This window comes from Myxine glutinosa, chromosome 4 (genome assembly GCF_964187855.1).
Source record: "Myxine glutinosa chromosome 4, kmMyxGlut1.1, whole genome shotgun sequence".
NCBI classification, from domain to species: Eukaryota; Metazoa; Chordata; class Myxini; order Myxiniformes; family Myxinidae; genus Myxine; species Myxine glutinosa.
Window position 1 is genome coordinate 185,522,121 of NC_136264.1, and position 17,982 is coordinate 185,540,102.

A 17,982-nucleotide genomic window follows, 5' to 3' on the forward strand; every position below is an offset into this window, starting at 1 on the left:
CCTCGACCAGATCGCCATTTCCAGCCGCAGTTGTCCACGTCGTTAGAAACGCATTGCAGAATAGCCAAGTATGCGGAGTGTAAAAGTGCGCAATGAAATGTAAAACCAAAATCGAGAAATTTACGAGCTTTCTTTGTGCCGCCAATTGTTTTTCTCCCTAATTGTCTGACTGAAGAAGTCGGTTTTGTGTGGAATAAGTGCAGTTGCTACTTCTCTGCACATAATTTCCCAAACAATGGCGCCTTTGTGAACGGGCCCGGCAAGGCCGCACAGCCAGAGAGTGACTTCACAATGAGGGCAAAGTCGTGAACTTCACCAAGTGACTTCCACTGAAAACCCAAATGTAATCGGACACCCGTGTTGGCATAAGAACAAGTCCTGCCTTAGACATAAAAAAGAAAAGCTGAGAAGAGTCAATTATTTTCTCAAATCTTTCAATGGATTTCAAAGAAATAGATGTTATCCAGAGGTCATCCACTATCAAGTCACCACTTGGCTATTAGCTGTGTGTGTGTCCTGTCTCCAAGTATTTGTTGGTGGATATAGAAGATTCCAGTGACTTTCGTGAAGAATACGTGAGTTATCACCGGTACGCCTGAGAAATTGTCAAATGTCAGACCTGGTCAGATTGTTCTTTAAAGATTTGGGTCAAACGTCCCCAACAGTCGACTGGCAAAGGTGGGATTAACTTGAGTAGTAGTAGCCAGAGAGTAGTAGTAGTAGTAGTAGTAGTAGTAGTAGTAGTAGTAGTAGTAGTAGTAGTAGTAGTCGTCGTAGTAGTAGTAGTAGTAGTAAACCAGTGACATGAGCATGGAGGGGAGGAAGTAGTCACTTCCGAGGAGGATGTGCATATTTGTGGTGGTAGGCGAGGTACGTGTTGTGATTATTAAGCTTAACCCCTGGGTTTAAACTAAGTTGAAAAACAAAAATGAAACAAGTAGACCTACATTCAAAGTACACCAACCAACCCCATGAAAAATAAATAAATATATCTTCCAGCACGTGACATTGCCGGGGTTGTTGCCGTGCAGCACATGGAGACAGAATTAGGAGGGAGCGGTGTGCAATAATTGATTGATTAATTGCGTAATTCAAATAAATAAGTAGTAATCGTAAAATAATTAATTACTTAGTCAATTGGCTAATGGCATATCTAAACCATCACTATTTCATCCAAATGTGTACCTTTTTGTAAATTAAATAATTAATCCAAAAATTAAACAATTAATCGATGAATTGAGTAATTGATAAATCAAAAATACGCTTTATAGCCAAATCACTTGGTCACTATCGTGTCCAAATATCAGCTTCCTTGCTCTAAAGGTGCCTCAGAGTAGCCCAAATGAGAAAGAAAATAAATAAGTAATTAATAAATGTCTAATAATTAAGTAATTAATCAATTAGTTGATTAATTAAAATATAAGAAATACCATTTTTGCCAAAGCAGTTTGTCACTATTCCGCCCAAATTTCAGCTTCCTAGCTCAAAGGATGGCTGAGATATCGCCCGGACAAACAAACGGACGCCCGTCAATGGCGGTGCTAGAGATGGAATGAGAAGGGGCGGAGTACAACAACGTCTCCACATAGAGATCAAATGTAGTTGTAGTAGTGGTTGGGAAACGATAGCCATTCATTTCATTATATTTTTACTATTTCAAAAACTTTTCATACATTGTGATTTTTGACATATTAAGGTAGTTTATCTTTTACAGTTTGTTAAACACATGGGGTGATTAAAGGTCAACAGGAATAAGATTGTAACAATCACCTTTTTGTCCCCACCGCCAATATATTCTCATTCGTCCTTGTTATGTGTCCATTATTATGAAAGTCTGCACCAAAGGGATGTCTGGCTCTCAGTATAGCATGCAACACCAAATGTAAAATGTTCCGTGTACTGAACAGAAGCACTGAGTAGGATTGATATTTCCGAGGTGGGGACCAGGGATCTTGATCCACTTTTCTCTAGAGGGTCATGTTGCACCATCTTACTCTATGAGAGTACATACGGGTTTGTAATACAGGTGAGAGGGGGCTTAGAATCGGAGACCTTATTTCTAACTGTGCATCACAGATATCCAGTTGTCGACACAAAATAAACTTTACACAGGTCCATCATTGCACCTGAACTACTGCTGTGAGAATATACGATTACTCAATAAAGGTAAGAGGAAGGCTCAATCCCAGCATCTGATCTTTCCCTAACTTCCAACAGAAGAGTCACCTCTAGCATTAGACATTGTCTGTGTAACAACTTTGACATTCTAGCTGATGCTTCTCGGTCCACGTTTGGACTGCTTGTGGTCTTGCTTCCTTGCTCGCTCCCTCAGAGCAGCTCCCAGTCTACGACGTCGCCGAGATCCCTTTTTGCTCCGACAATGTCCCCTTTGTTGAAATGCAAGTGACCGCAGAACGTCGCGGTACCAGTTCTTATTCAGTTTGGTAGGGCTGAATTGGCGTTCCGAGTGTTCCGGTGCCGAGAGTATTTGGTCTATCTGCCTCGTGTTGAGCACAGCGAGTGTGACACGGGCCAGTGTCTGCACAAAGCCACCGATCTCACGGGCTCGGCAAAAGTAGATGCCGGCGTCCCAGTGCGTCAGCCGCCTGAGGAGCAGGCCCGGAGGGGTGAACGTGGTACGGTCGTTCGGTATGACCTCTTTCCTGGCTTTTCCCACAGACCTCTCAACTAGCCAGAACAACTTTGCCTGAGGAGAGTGCATGGGGCATTCGAGCAGAACAGAGGCATTTTCGACGGCGATCAGCACACGGCTGTTGCTGGGCGTCATTGCCGCGTCGGGGTCGTAGCTGTGGAACTGCTCGGGGCAACTGGTCATCGGGTCGCCATGTCGCACGTCTTGCCCTTGTTGTTGGGGCAATGATAGGTAGCGAATGCAAGCGATACCATCCCAGGCACAATATGGGTCCCGAGCGAGGCAACAATCGGAACAAGCTGGGCCGTACAGGCCGCAACGATGGAAAGATAGTTGAACAAGAACACCGGATCCCCCAATGTAGAGCTCTTGTCGTTTGGATGATATAGCCATGGCCTGGATGGGAGAAGCATCTGGGAAAACCTGGATAGTGATGAGAATAAAGGGAAGTGCAGTTGAATTTTAGATGGGGTCAGTGCATCATGTACTTGTGAGACGTTTGGTAAGACGACAACCCTAACAGTTACACACATAAACACTTCCTTACACTAGTGGTGCAGCGTGCGTTTTGTATAGTTCCACTGTACCTGGACTTCCTCCAGTGTAATAACTTCAACTTGTGACGAAGACTGATTCGGGAGCAAAAGGACCTTCAGCACATTGCCCATGTCTGCACAAGCACAGGGAGGGCCCAGGTGGTGATAGCATTGGTTCAGAAGTCAATGATGCAGAACAAGCACTCCTTCAGCCTTTAATCGGGGAACGGTTGTTGCCAACAAATCCCAAAAATACCATTCAAATCCCATCAAGGACCACAACATCATTATGTCTGCCTTGGTGGGCTGCTTGGTGATAATAACAATAATACAATGATATGACGACATCAGCACTTTCTCAGAAGGAAATGCAATTTGTAGTGACGGGGTGCTTGTTGTTGTATCCTGCTCCTTTCCTATTCCATCTCCAGGCACTGCATGACATCATAGCCGGGCTCCAAAGGGAGTACTCAGTGTTCACTCTGGTTTCTTTCGTGTTTTCTTGTTACTTGCAAAATCGAAGATTTTTCAAGTATATTGGTTGGTCTTGTGCGTTATTCTGTCTGTCTGTCAGTCTGACTGTCAATCGCCTACACTCTACACTGTCTACAGGTTACAATTTCAGACTAAACTTCACGAAATTTCACCATATGGTTGAGTTGGTCATAAGGAAGCGGCCTATTGATTTTGAGGTCAAATTTATGAAATTGTCATTTTTCATCCGATTGACTTCAAAGTCAAACAGCATTTGTATATTGAGTCACTAAATTGGGAAACGCAACTATTTTTGAAGGTCAAAAGGTCAAAGGTCAATTAAAGGTCAAACTTCTAAAATCATCAATTTTCATCTGAAAAATTGTCACTTTTCCTCCGATTGACTTGAAAATTAAACAGCAATTGCATTGTACATCACACAATTGGAAAACCAACTCTTTTTTAGGTCAAAAGGTCAAAGGTCAACTCAAGGTGAAACTTCTAATATCAATTTTCATCTGAAAAATCATCAATTTTAATCTGATTAACCGGAGCTTTGATTAAGATAATCAATTTTAATTTAATGAAATGGAAAATTTTATGTATCCATGACAACTTTTTATTTTGGGGAGAGGTGGATTTTGCAAGTACCGTGCTCTGCATGACGTTTTATTGTTTGTTACTTGCAAAATCGAAGATTTTTCAAGTATATTGGTCGGTTGCGTTTGTTATTATGTCTGTTTGCTTGTCTGTTTGTTACTTGCCGGAAAAATTCCGGCAAGTACATTGGTTGGTTGGTCTGTCTGTCGGTCTGTTTGTTTGTGTGCAGTACTACATCTACATCGTTGCACATAGCATCGCCATACTTTACACACATATTTGCCTTGCCCTGAAATAGACTGTGCCCAATTTTTAACTCTCCAGGCCCAAGGCCTCCATTATGACGTCATAATTCGACAAGTACAAAACTTCATCCGATCAAGATGAAATTTATTGAGCATAATCGAGGAATAAATTCGTTTAGAAAATAGATAATGATGACGTCATCGGTCACGTTGTTCGGCCGCCATCTTGGAAAAACCGAAAAACTTGATCCAAAATGGCCAATTAAAAAACAAGAAGACGTCATGCGTAGCACGATACTTGCAAAATACGCCCCCCCCCCCCCTGCTCCCCAAGAAAATAAATTCCATTGATACAGCAAATTGTCCATTTCATCAAGATTAAAATTGACAATCTTGAAAAAGCTCGGGTCAATAGGAAGAAAAGTGACGATTTTTCAGATGAAAAATGATGATTTTGGAAGGTTGACCTTGAGTTGACCTTTGACCTTTTGACCTCAAAAATAGTTGGTTTTCCTATTTAGTTACTCAATGTGCAAATGCTGTTCAATTTTCAAGTCAATCAGTTGAGAATTGACGGCTTTTTAGATGAAAATTGATGATTTTTAAAATTTGACCTTGAGTTGATATTTGACCTCAAAAATAGTATGTTTCCCAATTTAGTGACTCAATATGCAAATGCTGTTCAATTTTCAAGTCAATTGGTTGAGAATTGGCGGCTTTTTAGCTGAAAATTGATGATTTTAAAAATTTGACCTTACGTTGACCTTTTGACCTTTTGACCTCAAATATAGTATGTTTCCCAATTTAGTGACTTGATATACAAATGCTATTCAATTTTAAAGTCAATCGGATTTAAAATGGCGATTTTAGAAATTTGACCTCCAGGTGACCTTTGACCTTTGACCTCAAAGTCAATAGGCTTCTTAATTGGGACGACTTATACAACGTGGTGAAGTTTTGTGACGATCGGTTTAGAATTGTGACCTGTAGGCCGGTGACAAACAGACAAACAGACAAACAGACAGAACCACAAACGGAACCGACCAATCAATATACTTGAAAAATCTTTGATTTTGCAAGTAAAAAGTACATTCCGGCAAGTCCTCGGTCTCTGACCGATTTTTCATTTGTTTGTCTGTTTGTCACCGGCCTACAGGTCACAATTCTAAACCCATCATCACGAAACTTCACCAAGTTGTAGAGGTCGTCACAATTGAGAAGCCTATTGATTTTGAGGTCAAAGGTCGTCTGGAGGTCAAATTCCTAAAATCGCCATTTTTAATCTGATTGACTTTAAAATTGAACAGCATTTGCATATTGAGTCACTAAATTGGGAAACCAACTATTTTTGAAGTCAAAAGATCAAAGGTCAACTGAAGGTCAAACTTCCAAAATCATCAATTTTCATCTGAAAACCGTAAATTTTCATCCGAATGACTTGGAAATTGAACAGCATTTGCATATCGAGTGACCAAATTGGAAAACCAACTATTTTTGAAGTCAAAAGGTCAAAGGTCAACTTAAGGTCAAACTTCCAAAATCATCAATTTCCATCTGAAAAATCATCAATTTTCATCTAACTGTTGACCTGAGCTTTGATCAAGATCGTCAAATTTTATCTTGATGACAGACAATTTGCTGAATCATTGCAACCTTTTTTTCGGGGGGAGGGGTGGATTTTGCAAGTATCATGCTCTGCATGACGTCTTCTTGTTTGTTTGTTTGTCCGGGCGATATCTCAGCCATCCTTTGAGCTAAGAGGCTGAAATTTGGGCACAATAGTGAGCACGTGCTTTGGCAAAAACGTTATTTTATTTATTTTTTTGTTTATCAATTAATGGATTAATTATTTAATTATTATCTATTTACGAAGTACTTATTTATTTTCTTTCTCATCTGGGCAATATCTTAAGACACCTTTTGAGCGAGGAAGCTGATATTTGGACACTACAATGACCAAGTGATTTGGCTGTAAAGGGTATTTTTGATTTATTGATTAATCGATTAATTATTTACTGATTAATTAATTATATGATTTTTTCCGATTAATTAATTATTTAGTTAATTATCAATAAGTTACAGCTTCGGATGAAACACTGGTGGTTTGGGTATGGCATTAGCGAATTGATTAAAAAATTAATTAATTATCGATTATTGTTTATTGATTTTAATTACGCAATTAATCAATCAATTATTGTCCACTTCTCCCTCCCAATACCGTCTCTATGTGCTGCACGGTGGTATCGCCCCAGCAATGTCGCGTGCTGGACGATATGTTATTTATTTGTTTGGCATGGGGGGGTGTTGTACTTTGAATGTATCTGTTCACTTGTCTTTTTCTTGTTTTGCCACGTACCTGTTCCAAGGAAGAGCACGTTGTAATTACTGTCCCGGGCTGATGAGCGAGAGACAGCAAGGTGGGTGATACGAGCAGGCTGTCGGACGCGAACCAGCAGCGGATGCCCACCCACAGGCTTGATGGGCATGGTCATTGTGGGGTGTGAACGAGCAAAGGCAAGCACTGCGTCTGGGAGTTTCTGTGTAGATGTTACCACTCCAAAGGCCCTGCCTGGGCACTGGGTCCGATATGGAACACGGAAAGGAGCAAAATATACATGGCTCGGTTATGTAGCAGGAGAATTGATGATACGTTTTGTATATTCTTCCTATGAATGCTTTCTAGTGAACCAATCACTTCATATCATACAAATGATCAAGTGCCTTCATTAAAGTTTGAAATGTTTTTCTACCAATCTGGATGTGCAAACTCTGTATGTACATCCATAACTATTTTGCAAGTCGAGCAAGTATGAAAAACTAACCTTTATCAACCAATCTTCATCATTTTGATTTGATCCATCCCAACACTTTGAAGATCTTTCGGGTGAAATGTTGTCGTTTCTATGAGCACTAGACCTGATGGTGCCCATATTCTATCTTGGTTAGGGTAGAGTGTTCCCTTCATCCAGCTTCTCCCGTTAAGACAGATTTCACGGTTCTACACCACTCCAAAGGCAGGGTGATTGGGTTTAGGTCATCTCTCCTCCTCCCTATATCGGCGCATAACCCCATAAACCATGGAATAATGATGAGGCCAAGCCTTTTAGAGATGGAACCCTGGTGGCGTTGAGCCCATCTGCCTGAACTGTTGAGTTCCTCAGTCTGAGATGGGAGGAGTGGAGCAAATGCAGCGAGATGGGCATCAGAACAACCACGCAGAGCCAACAACAGCGGCACAAAGCCCGTCCAGACACGGGCACCTTACAAGCTTGCCGGCGGCCATTGTCGTCATCACCCCTCCAGAGTTGCCGTTTTAATTTTACGTCCTTATTCTCGCCCCAGAAATTCTGAGTTGTCCTTTTGCTTCTATCCCTCCATTCCAGAGTGACCCTCCGTTGTGTAACGAGCTGCGGCCATCTTCGCATGTTGGCGGCCATCTTAGCATGTTGGCGGCCATCTTAGCATGTTGATAATCATCAAGTACACGTTTCGTGTCCGCCCTCCGTTAAGGATTCTGTTGGGAATAGAGCCTCGTGTCCTTTCGTAACTTATTGAACATACTTGTGCTGTTGTGAAAGTGCAATAGTCATTATATCATTATTAAATTGCCTGCTCGTGTAACCTATGGTGGCCATCTTTGTATATAATTTGGCGGGAAGACTGTCAGACTTAATTTAGATGCGAACCAGGTCGCTCTTTGGTTCAATTCATCTTAACACCGTTCAGAATTCTGGAGTGTACACAGAGTAATGGGAAACGAGAGAGAACTTTGTGATGAGAATCCACATTTAAGCAATTATTGTCTGCTATTATAACAATATGGTGATTGGCTTGTTCATGTGTCTGTGCCTAAATGTAATGTAAGCACGTCTTACCAAATGAAAGGATACACTTTCACAAAAAGTCTGCCTAGATTAAAGAAGATTCTTCTGGTTTTGTGTGGTGTGTGGCTGCTCGTCTCACCGTGCCAGGCCTGGGGTACGGCACCCTGCCTCGGTATGGGACCCTCCGATGGTTGGGCCCGTCGCTGTGGGCAAAAGGACCGAGGAATGCCTGACGAAGAGTGTTCATGTCGTACGCACACACTGCCGAGCCCTGAAATACAGAACTGCGAAAGAACATGATGGTCATTTTCATCACACTCACTATAGTCATTCCATCCAGACTTCAAACAGTGATGATAACGATACAGGAACTACAATGGTGGGCCCCCACAGTGGAGGCCTTGGCAGGTTTTGTTTCATCTGCAGGCAGAAATAAGATAACCGAACCATATGGAAGACAAGTCAACATGGAGACCAGACCCTTCACAAACCCAATCTTACAGCTCCCTCTTGTGGTATGTTTTAGCAACCCAACTACCTGAAATTGGTTTCAGCCTCAAATCTGGGCTCCACTTCCTTGTAGGCCTTTTACCCAGGCCTTATCCGTGGTGCAGCTGTTAGCCATCACTGCTGTGGATCACACACACCGGCCTCACCTGGAGGTAGTGAATGCTGCATAAATAGTGGGATTTCTTGGGTCCTTGGTCGGCAGAACAAACACGTCCTCTGTAACACAAAATCCATTGCTGTGAGTGAGATAGATAGAGTGTGTGTGAGTGAGTGTGTGTGAGTGTGTGAGTGCACATGTACGAATCTGATTGCTCACTGAGCCTAAGCAGGAATGAACTGACATCCGTGAGGTGTGGAGACATCTGAGTCATTCATTATTTCCTGTCAAAATAAGAGGATGGGTTTGAATTTCATCAGTTTCATGATGATGTCGATCCAAAGGAGCTCGAAATAGAAAAGCAAAAACCAAACTTGCACTTCAATAAACTTTTTGGAACACCCCACGCAGTGTTTCGAGTGTATAATTCGATTGAAAGAAAATAATGATTTTAAAGGTCGTATAAAATATTCCAGAAGTTTACTGCCATTGATGCAGTGTCTTATACACTGCCTTATTTAATATGTCCAAGTACCATAAAATGGGGTGAATAGGGACAGCAAGGTGAATAGGGACACAAACTGAAAAAAACTTCGGAAACTTTTTTCGCTGAAAATTGATAACCATAGGGGAAGGCGGGGCAAGTTGAGCATAAGGGTAAGTTGAGCCACCACCTCCCAGCCAGTTATGAATGAGTCAGACTTTGTGGTGGCGCCATCTATAGATGCCCCATTGCATAACTCCAAATTCTGCCATATTGTTTTCTAAATTGAAACAGAAACCAGTGTTGCAGAGGGAAAAATCCAATTTTCAGCCATAAAAGTAAAAAGGTGTAAAACAGGTAAGTTCACGTTTCTTCCATATGCAGCATAGATATAATATGGATATCAGATGACAATTGTTAGTCCAGGTATGTGTCTCCATTCTTGTCATAGACTTTAATACGATGGATGCATAGAATATGTGTGTATGTGGAGACATCTCAGAAAGTTCAGACTGGGGTAAGTTGAGCCAGACCCTACAGGGCAAGTTGAGCCATGGCTCAACTTGTCCCATAGGGTCTGGCTCAACTTGCCAACTCATGTTGGTGGAGATAATAATAATTAGCATTTATAATGCGCTTTTCCCCAAAGGCTCAAAGCGCTTACAGAATACCATATTATTACCCCGGTCATTGGATACATTGCGAAGCCTGCACCACACTGGGTGTACCATCTCCACTCCCCGGGGAGCATTCCTTGCCGTGCTGCCATTTCAAGCGCTCCGAGCAAAGCTCGGGCAAATGTGCTGGCAAATCAAGATTTGTGCATTACATTGCTCGGGTTGATGTACTGAATGGAGAGGAATTTCAGTTTGAAGGTGTCTTCCTGCAGAAGGTTGCTGGAAAAGTTGGATCTGACAACCCAGTGTTTGTTCCAAACCCAAAGGATGAAGCAGGATTTGAACTGGAAGACATCGTGCGTAAGCTGCCACAGCCTAAGTGCGTTGGCAGTTCTGCCCGTTGTTCTGGACAGCTTGTGTTCAATTGTGACTTGTCAGTTTGGCAGCTTAATTGACTTGATTTCTGACATGTTTTAGTTTTAGTTCCAGATCCAAATGATGAAGCTGGCATTGATGAGCAAGATATTGTGCCTTAATTGCCACAGTCTGACTGTTGGCCTTTCTGGGTGTATTTGGGACACTTTTGTTTTATTGTGACTTAAAACTGTGGCAGCTGTTTTCAACTCAATCCAGCTGCCACATTGAATTATAACCATGAACACAAGGCACATGTAAATATTTCGTTCAGTGTTGTAACAAGTACATCAAATATTTTTCAGGCAGACCAATTTTTGTACTTCAGTTATCTTTATTTGGGGCAATGATCAACTATTTGGGATACTTTTTGTTTAATTGTGACTTGAAACTGTGACAGGTGGATTGAGTTGACTTTTCTTACCACAGTTGACAATCTTGTTTTTCTATGAGAGTGACTCAATTTGTTCGTAACTGATTACTATAACCATGAACACAAGGTAATCATTTCGTTCAGTGTTGTAGAACTTTACAACATAAAATATTTTTCTGGCAAAACAATGGTTTTCTACTTTAGTTATCTTTATTTGGGGCAATGATCAACTTACCCCTATGTGGTACAACTTACCCCAGAGGTTGGATCAACTTACCCCTCAGGCGGGGCAAGTTGAGCCATTTGGCCTCCGTTTTTTCAAAGGTCACAGTGACTTTCAGTGTGGGGATAGAAAGTAAGAACTAGCTACAAAATGTTTCCCAAGGATTAAATTAGAAGGCAAGATACTCATTTGTGCAAGATCATCAGTAAGTTCAGTCCTAACATTCCAAGAACAAAAACTGGCTCAACTTGCCCCGCCTTCCCCTACTGATTTGTTGATATTTGGGTTGAAAGTGTTCTCTTGTTTTTTTAAAAAGCAACTTCTAGTCCCTATTAACCCCATATATGGGTTAAATAGGAATAAATAGGATTTGTATGGCTGTCCCTATTCACCCCATGAAAAATAATAATCAAGAAATAGGGACAGTTTGGAGAAACTTTTTATCCCATATTTTTTTCATTGGCACCGTGGTTTATATTATGGGTGCATATTATGTGCATCCATCTGAGCTATCAATTTAGCAATACGTTGGAAACTCAGGATTGTTTCTTGATTATTATTTTTTTGTATTAGTGACTGTCCCTATTCACCCGTAAAACGGGGTGAATAGGGACAGCCATAAAAATCCTATTTATTCCTATTTTAACCATATATGGGGTTAATAGGGACTATAAGTTGCTTTAAAAAAAAACAAGAGAACACTTTCAACCCAAATATCAACAAATCAGTATGGTTATCAATTTTCAGCGAAAAAAGTTTCCGAAGTTTTTTTCAGTTTGTGTCCCTATTCACCTTGCTGTCCATATTCAACCCATTTTACGGTACTGGCAAAACTGGAGGTTTTTGGAAGTGGTAACAAGGTGATGTGTGTTCAACCATCTGCAAGTATGTACATAAATTTAATTTAAATTAAATAAAGGTTTTAAATGTTGTATAAAAAATTAATTACGGAAGTTTACTTAAGTTGATGCAGCGTCTTTTACACCACCCGGTCTAACATGTTAAATTAGTTCTCTGTGCCCGTTTTGTCATTTATGATGTCCTTAAAAACAGTAGGTTTCCTGTTTGGAATGATTTTCAATTTTGTTTGATTGCCGGATAGGCAAAATTAAAGATTTTTTTTTAATCTCACTCCACTCTGCGCACGTGATGCGATCGGGACAAATTCAGCCGAAGTACGTTAAACTACAGGTTCATTTTCCGATTCATGTTCCGATTCGGGTTCAAATTATAACATTCAATTGAAATTAAGTTGTCGATCATAATCTGATATTTGTAGATGTAGTTTGGAGATGGACAGACAGACAGAAATGAGACAATTGCTTAACCGCACTTTTCGCTTCGTTTTTTTCACGCGGTAATGACACATTTCACACCAAGTTGTTTGATAGACGAGATGCCTTTTTTTTTGCAAATGCCTTTTGGACAATAGCATTGCTAGAAATCTCTTGTATGGTGCAGGTGCAGGTGAAATAATTAGATCAGTGAGAACCATGACACCGAGCACAGAACTTATGAATACATTAAAACAATCTGTCAGGTGTATGCCAACAAAACATTGAGAACCAGAGCTTCCAGGGAAGCAGAACTCAACTGAACTGACTGGACAACTTTAATGCCGGCCTATGGCGGCCATTTTGTGACAGATCGGGTTCACATGCGATAGCAACTTATTTTGTGTGGTAAGAGTCTCACACACCAAGTTTGATCAAAATCCATAAATATTTGTGGACGTTAAAGTCTTAACTTCGTTTCGGAGCTGAAAACAATATGGCGGCCTATGGCGGCCATTTTGTGACGGATCGGGTTGGAATGCAATCGCAACCTACCTGTGTGGTAAGGGTTAAACATTCTAACTTTGATCAAAATCTGTTAATATTTGTGGATGCTAGAGTGTTAACGTCGTTTTCATGCCCAAAAACAAAATGGTCGCCTACGTCCGCCATTTTTCAACGGATCGGGCTGAAATGTAATACCAACCTGTTCCTTGGGGTAAGGATGCTGCATGTAAAGTTTGATCAGAATCGGTTGATATTTGTGGACGCTGGAGTGTTAACGTCGAAAAGTTAACGGATGACAGACGACGACGACGACGACGACAGACGACGGACGCCGGAGGGTTCAGTATGTGATGAATTCAACTGGACAGTAGTCCAGTTGAGTTAACAAGTGTTCTTAAGAAGCTAGCTACTAGATTCTAAACATACTAGAAACTAGATATCTACGATTACAAAGTCTCCTCTGGCTGGAGGGGGGAGATTTACCCTTGGCAATCGCCCGGGACTTACCTTTGGCTCATAATCAAATGAAGGTCATGTTTTTTTCAGACCACCATATGACCTTCACCTTCAACATTTAGGGATACAGTGTAAATAAAAGGTGTCCCCATCTACAATCTATCCCAAAAAACTCAGCATCTTACTATAATTCACCAAATGTCTGTCCGTCTGTCCGTCCGTCCATCTGTCTGTCTGTCCGTACGTCCATTCCCAGGTACTGCAAAAACGGCTGAACCGATCGCAACGAAATTTTGGGTGGGTAATCCTGGGACCCCCTGGAGTAAAATAGACTGTATTGTTTTTCCAATTTCAGCTTTCAAATTTCACAGATCTCCCAATGTCCCTGTTCTCTACTATTGTACTTGTGTGCTTCCCTCTCTCTCCCCATCTTGTCTCCCGCTACCTTTATCTTGTTAGTGTAGGCTGTTATGTCATTTCGTGTTTTTTTTTTGTTAAAAGCAAAATTCCACTTGATTCCTTGTCTTTGGGGTGTCACATGTTCGAAAAAATAGGTTGTTAATTTTTTAAAACGGATTAAGGGTGTCAAATCCAAGATGGCCGCCAAAATATATAAATTCCATTAAAACTGGTATTCTGAACACAGTATGAGGTCCAAATTAATGATAATACCCATAATTTCAATACCAAGGAGTTCAAAAACAATTAATTTCAATATGTTTGCGGTTCTCCTGCTCAATTCCGTGATCTGGACCTATTGAAGTGAATGCAGCAATCCCCTTCGTCACACAGAAATTTCCTTTCAGGAGTTCTGCCCAGACATCTGGAAAAACTTGTTCTGTTTGCTGCATTGTTGACAGGTACAAAGGGAGCAAACGTGCGTAGTTCAGGTGGTCGTGAGCAAAGAAGTACTTGATAAGAGCTTCAGTGCTTTCCATATGCAGCAGCAGGTCCCGTTGTCTGGTAGCTCTAATATACTGAAGGATAGCTTCAAACTGCCTCAAGTAGTTACGGATGTAGTGTTGAATTGGTGCTGGATTGCTTTCAAACTGTCCCAACTTTGTGAGGATATCTCTAGATTCGAACATGGTCATGGTTTCTCTGACGGCATCTCTGAGGTTTTGACGGTTGCCTGTGTTCATGCTGATATCTTTCTGATATGCTTTTTCCAAATCAATGGACGCTTCACTTAGGAACACTTTCTCTTCTGGTGCTTTTGTTAGGAACCTGTCAAAGTAGAGATGGTATAGAGCAAGCAATGTTACAGTATGTGCTTCTAGGGACCTGTAGAGATGTTTTCCATTTAGGATTTGCGTTACGGTTGTTGGAGAATATAGTCCAGCTTCGACCCAAGCCTGGTCAATGCCGCTTCCTTCCACGTATTTGCCTAATGCCGCCAATGCCCAGAAGACTACGTGCAACTCACCAGGCCGAAACAGGAACTGCTTCTTCATTTCATCTCTTTCTACCCATAGTTTCATTGCCATATCATAGAGTTGGAGATCAAGTGTCATCACTGTTATTTTGTCTTTTCCAAGAACCTGAGTTGTCATATTATGTGCTCTCATCAGACCAGTATAAAGGGTTCCGTAGTCTGTAGGTGGTGATCGTATCAGTGGTGGAACTAAAGAGACATTGGTTCGGCTCGCTGAAGAAGACAGCAGGGAGTTAAAAGCACCCCATGTTCCTTGAGACTTTGATTTTGCTTGTGTTGCTTGTGTTTGATCTTCAACTGTATCGAGATGTGCTTCTGGAGTCTCCTTTTGTGCTTGAGGTTCGTCATCTCTTTCCCTGAGTTGTGTTTCTGACGAAGTGGTTTGTGATTGCGTTTCATCGCTATGTTCCTCGAGATCTAAACAGCCAATTATCCATGCCATATCGGTCTTCTTGCTCATATCTGTGATGGGATGAGAGCTGCTTAGCTTGCACGGAAACTTCTTCTTTATAATCTCCGGTTTCTTGCATGTGAGATACTCACATTCTACGGCATCAACCAATGTTTGAGAACTTGATGTATGGTCAATTTCGACTTTGGGCAACATTGCTGGCTTGTTGTGGTCTGTGGACTGGTAAACAGCTATTGCTGTTCCATGGAGCGTGTTCATACCGCAAGACGTAGCTTCCAGAAAGTCAATGTTATCTAAGGCATACCAAACAAATGTATCCTTAACTAGCCAAGGTGGTAGGCAAAGTCCACCTACTGAATCCATTTGCTTTCTGACAGTATTGGCGATGCCAGTCTCAATTTCCATAACTTTGGAATAACTGATGCCAATGTCAAGCTGTTCCAACTTTGATACAAGGGTCTTTGATCTTGTATTCTTGTGCACGTCTAAGGCCAAGCCCACTGAAAGAGGAGTTTCGCAGAGGTTTCTGAAGTCACTCCCTAAGTGTTTTGGTGTAAACGACACCTGTCTGTCAGATTTGTAAGCTTGAACAAAGTGCTGTGCTAAAACGGAGGCACTTTGATCTACAGATGTTCTCCTCCTTTCAGTTTGAATTGGTCTTGGTCCCTGGATGGCATGTTTGCAAAATGTGTACAACAGTGGAGGTGGTTCATAGTCTTGAAATGTCCCACGGAACTTCCAGTTGGGTGAATTGGCAATATCTCGTCTTACTATTGTGGCTGCTTTTAACAGGATCTTCAATTCTCCTGTGAGATCTTCTGTCTCTAGGGCAGTTGACAGAGCTGCTTCTTTTACTTTAGTTGGAAGAACTTGTTCAGGTTTAGTCTTGTCTGGTGGTCTGTTGAAGTGCACATCAGGGATGTTATCCAGAACCAGCTGCTTTAGGAACGGTTTGTACATTTGTTTGGAAGTTAAGGGCACTCCGTTTCCTTCTAATATGTTGATGTAAGTTGTTTGAATATCATTCATGTTCAAAGCAGTTTCTCTAGTTTTCAGTTCATTTGCTATTACTTCAAGTATCTCAAGGTCAGATATGGCTTGGCCAAATTTTTTTGCTGATCTGAGTTCCTTCGCTCTTGCAATGTCCCTCTTTGCTTTTACAAAGCAAGGTAGATGATATCTGATATCATAAGCAACTGCTGCTAGGAGATCAGTTGCTGCAATAACATTACTTAGCCTTGCCTTCAGATTTACATCATTTGTGTTTCAGCCAATTTCCATAAACTGGGATCCCATATTCTTGGTTGCAACATCATGGAGCTTGACTCTTGTGTCTTCAGCACACAGAACACATTTGATGTTGTCAGTATATTTTTCTCTTCTACCTCTCACGGACGTCGAAGGAGAATCCGCTGCAGAACAAGAAGGACGTCCTATCTTCTTCTGTCGTATGACAGCAACATCTCCCACTAATGCTGCCTTTTTGAATCGTGTCTTTGCCTTATCAATGTTACCTTTGTGTGTAACATTTGCATAGCATCTCTTGTGATAGGAAACACCCTCATTTATCAGTTGTTCTGCAGAAAAGTCCTGAACACGGGCATTCAGTTCAGCATAGTCTGTGTCTCCATATCCATATCGCAGTTGAGCAGAGTCAATGATATTCTGAATGGAATCTAATGCAGGTTTTGCTACATAGCTTTTGTAGTCAGCTTGCCGAACACCAGTCTGGCAAATAAAACACCACGGATTGTGAAATCCACGGATTTTGGCCTCTTGTCGGGGGGAAGAGCTTCCATCACGGGTATCAACCTCACCTATAGGTTCAAATTAAGGAGAGTGAGGTATACATCATGATAGTTGTAGTGACACCATTTTAAAAAGATATCACTATTTGATGTATTAACAGCTTTTGATATTTGTTTCAGTAACACTATCAATGTAGAATCAAACTCGTCATAATAAGTATCCAATGTTGCTGCATATAACTGTAACTACACTTAACAATCCACCACTAACCTGGCAATAAATCCACTACGTTGTGTTTTGTGCTTGTCGTCAGGGCTTCTACCCGTGGCTTCTTATCAACTTTGATACGAGATGCTTGTTCAAACTTCGGAGAAGGGGAGGAACAGGGTTTAGGGCGTTCTAACCTACAAGTATAACAGCAAATGTGTACATAGGACAACTAGTGTTTAATGCACTACAGATATAATACAATATGACAGGAATCAGTACATACCGTGGATGTATAAAAAGGATCATTGAAGGACCATTGCCCGCCTTTACAGTCAATGCAAATTGTTTTCTGCTATTCAGTTTCTCTTGTTTTGTTGCTTAAGTTTCTGGTTCATTTTCCAATACTACTCACTAACCTGGCTACTATCAAAACGCTTGTTCAGATACGGTATATCTTGAGTGGGTAAGGACTCCTACCATGGTACAGCTAACAACTTTTTTGCTTGCTAATCTGTCCTGAACTTCAAAATCTGAGGATGGACATGGTTGACAGCATAGTAACCTAAAATAGAAACAGTGCTTTGTACATTAATGTCAATATTATAATCAATATTGTAATACTGGTAGAGGATGTAGACGTTTTCACTCACTCAAATAATAATATCGGCCTGTGTTTCTAATGGCAGCCATTTTAAAATTCAAGATGGCTGCCATCCACCGTTTTCAACGAATCAGTAACATATTTCCCCAACGGCTAAGCATTGCTTGTGCGGGTATTACCACCAAATGGACCTTTTCCATCATTCACAATTTGTGTTATCAAGAACATTAAGTTTTTGTACTGTGGTTATTTAAGAAGTGGCGGCCATCTTGGATTTTTCCACCATTT

The 17,982-nt window shown here is 41.1% G+C and overlaps 1 protein-coding gene across 2 annotated transcripts in view; it reads right to left on the reverse strand.

Annotated features, from left to right (window-relative positions):
* Positions 1-1,631: 1,631 nt before the first annotated feature.
* Positions 1,632-17,982, reverse strand: part of LOC137425565 (semaphorin-3A) — a 79,529-nt gene continuing 63,178 nt past the window's right edge. For both annotated transcript variants that reach the window (XM_078776794.1, XM_068114122.2), the window contains exons 10-14: positions 8,989-9,058; positions 8,472-8,616; positions 6,865-7,084; positions 3,241-3,323; positions 1,632-3,076 (exon numbers count right to left, since the gene is read on the reverse strand). In XM_078776794.1, coding sequence (XP_078632920.1) covers positions 2,267-3,076; positions 3,241-3,323; positions 6,865-7,084; positions 8,472-8,616; positions 8,989-9,058 — 1,328 coding nt within the window. In that variant the 3' untranslated portion in view covers positions 1,632-2,266. The remainder of the gene's footprint in view (positions 3,077-3,240; positions 3,324-6,864; positions 7,085-8,471; positions 8,617-8,988; positions 9,059-17,982) is intronic.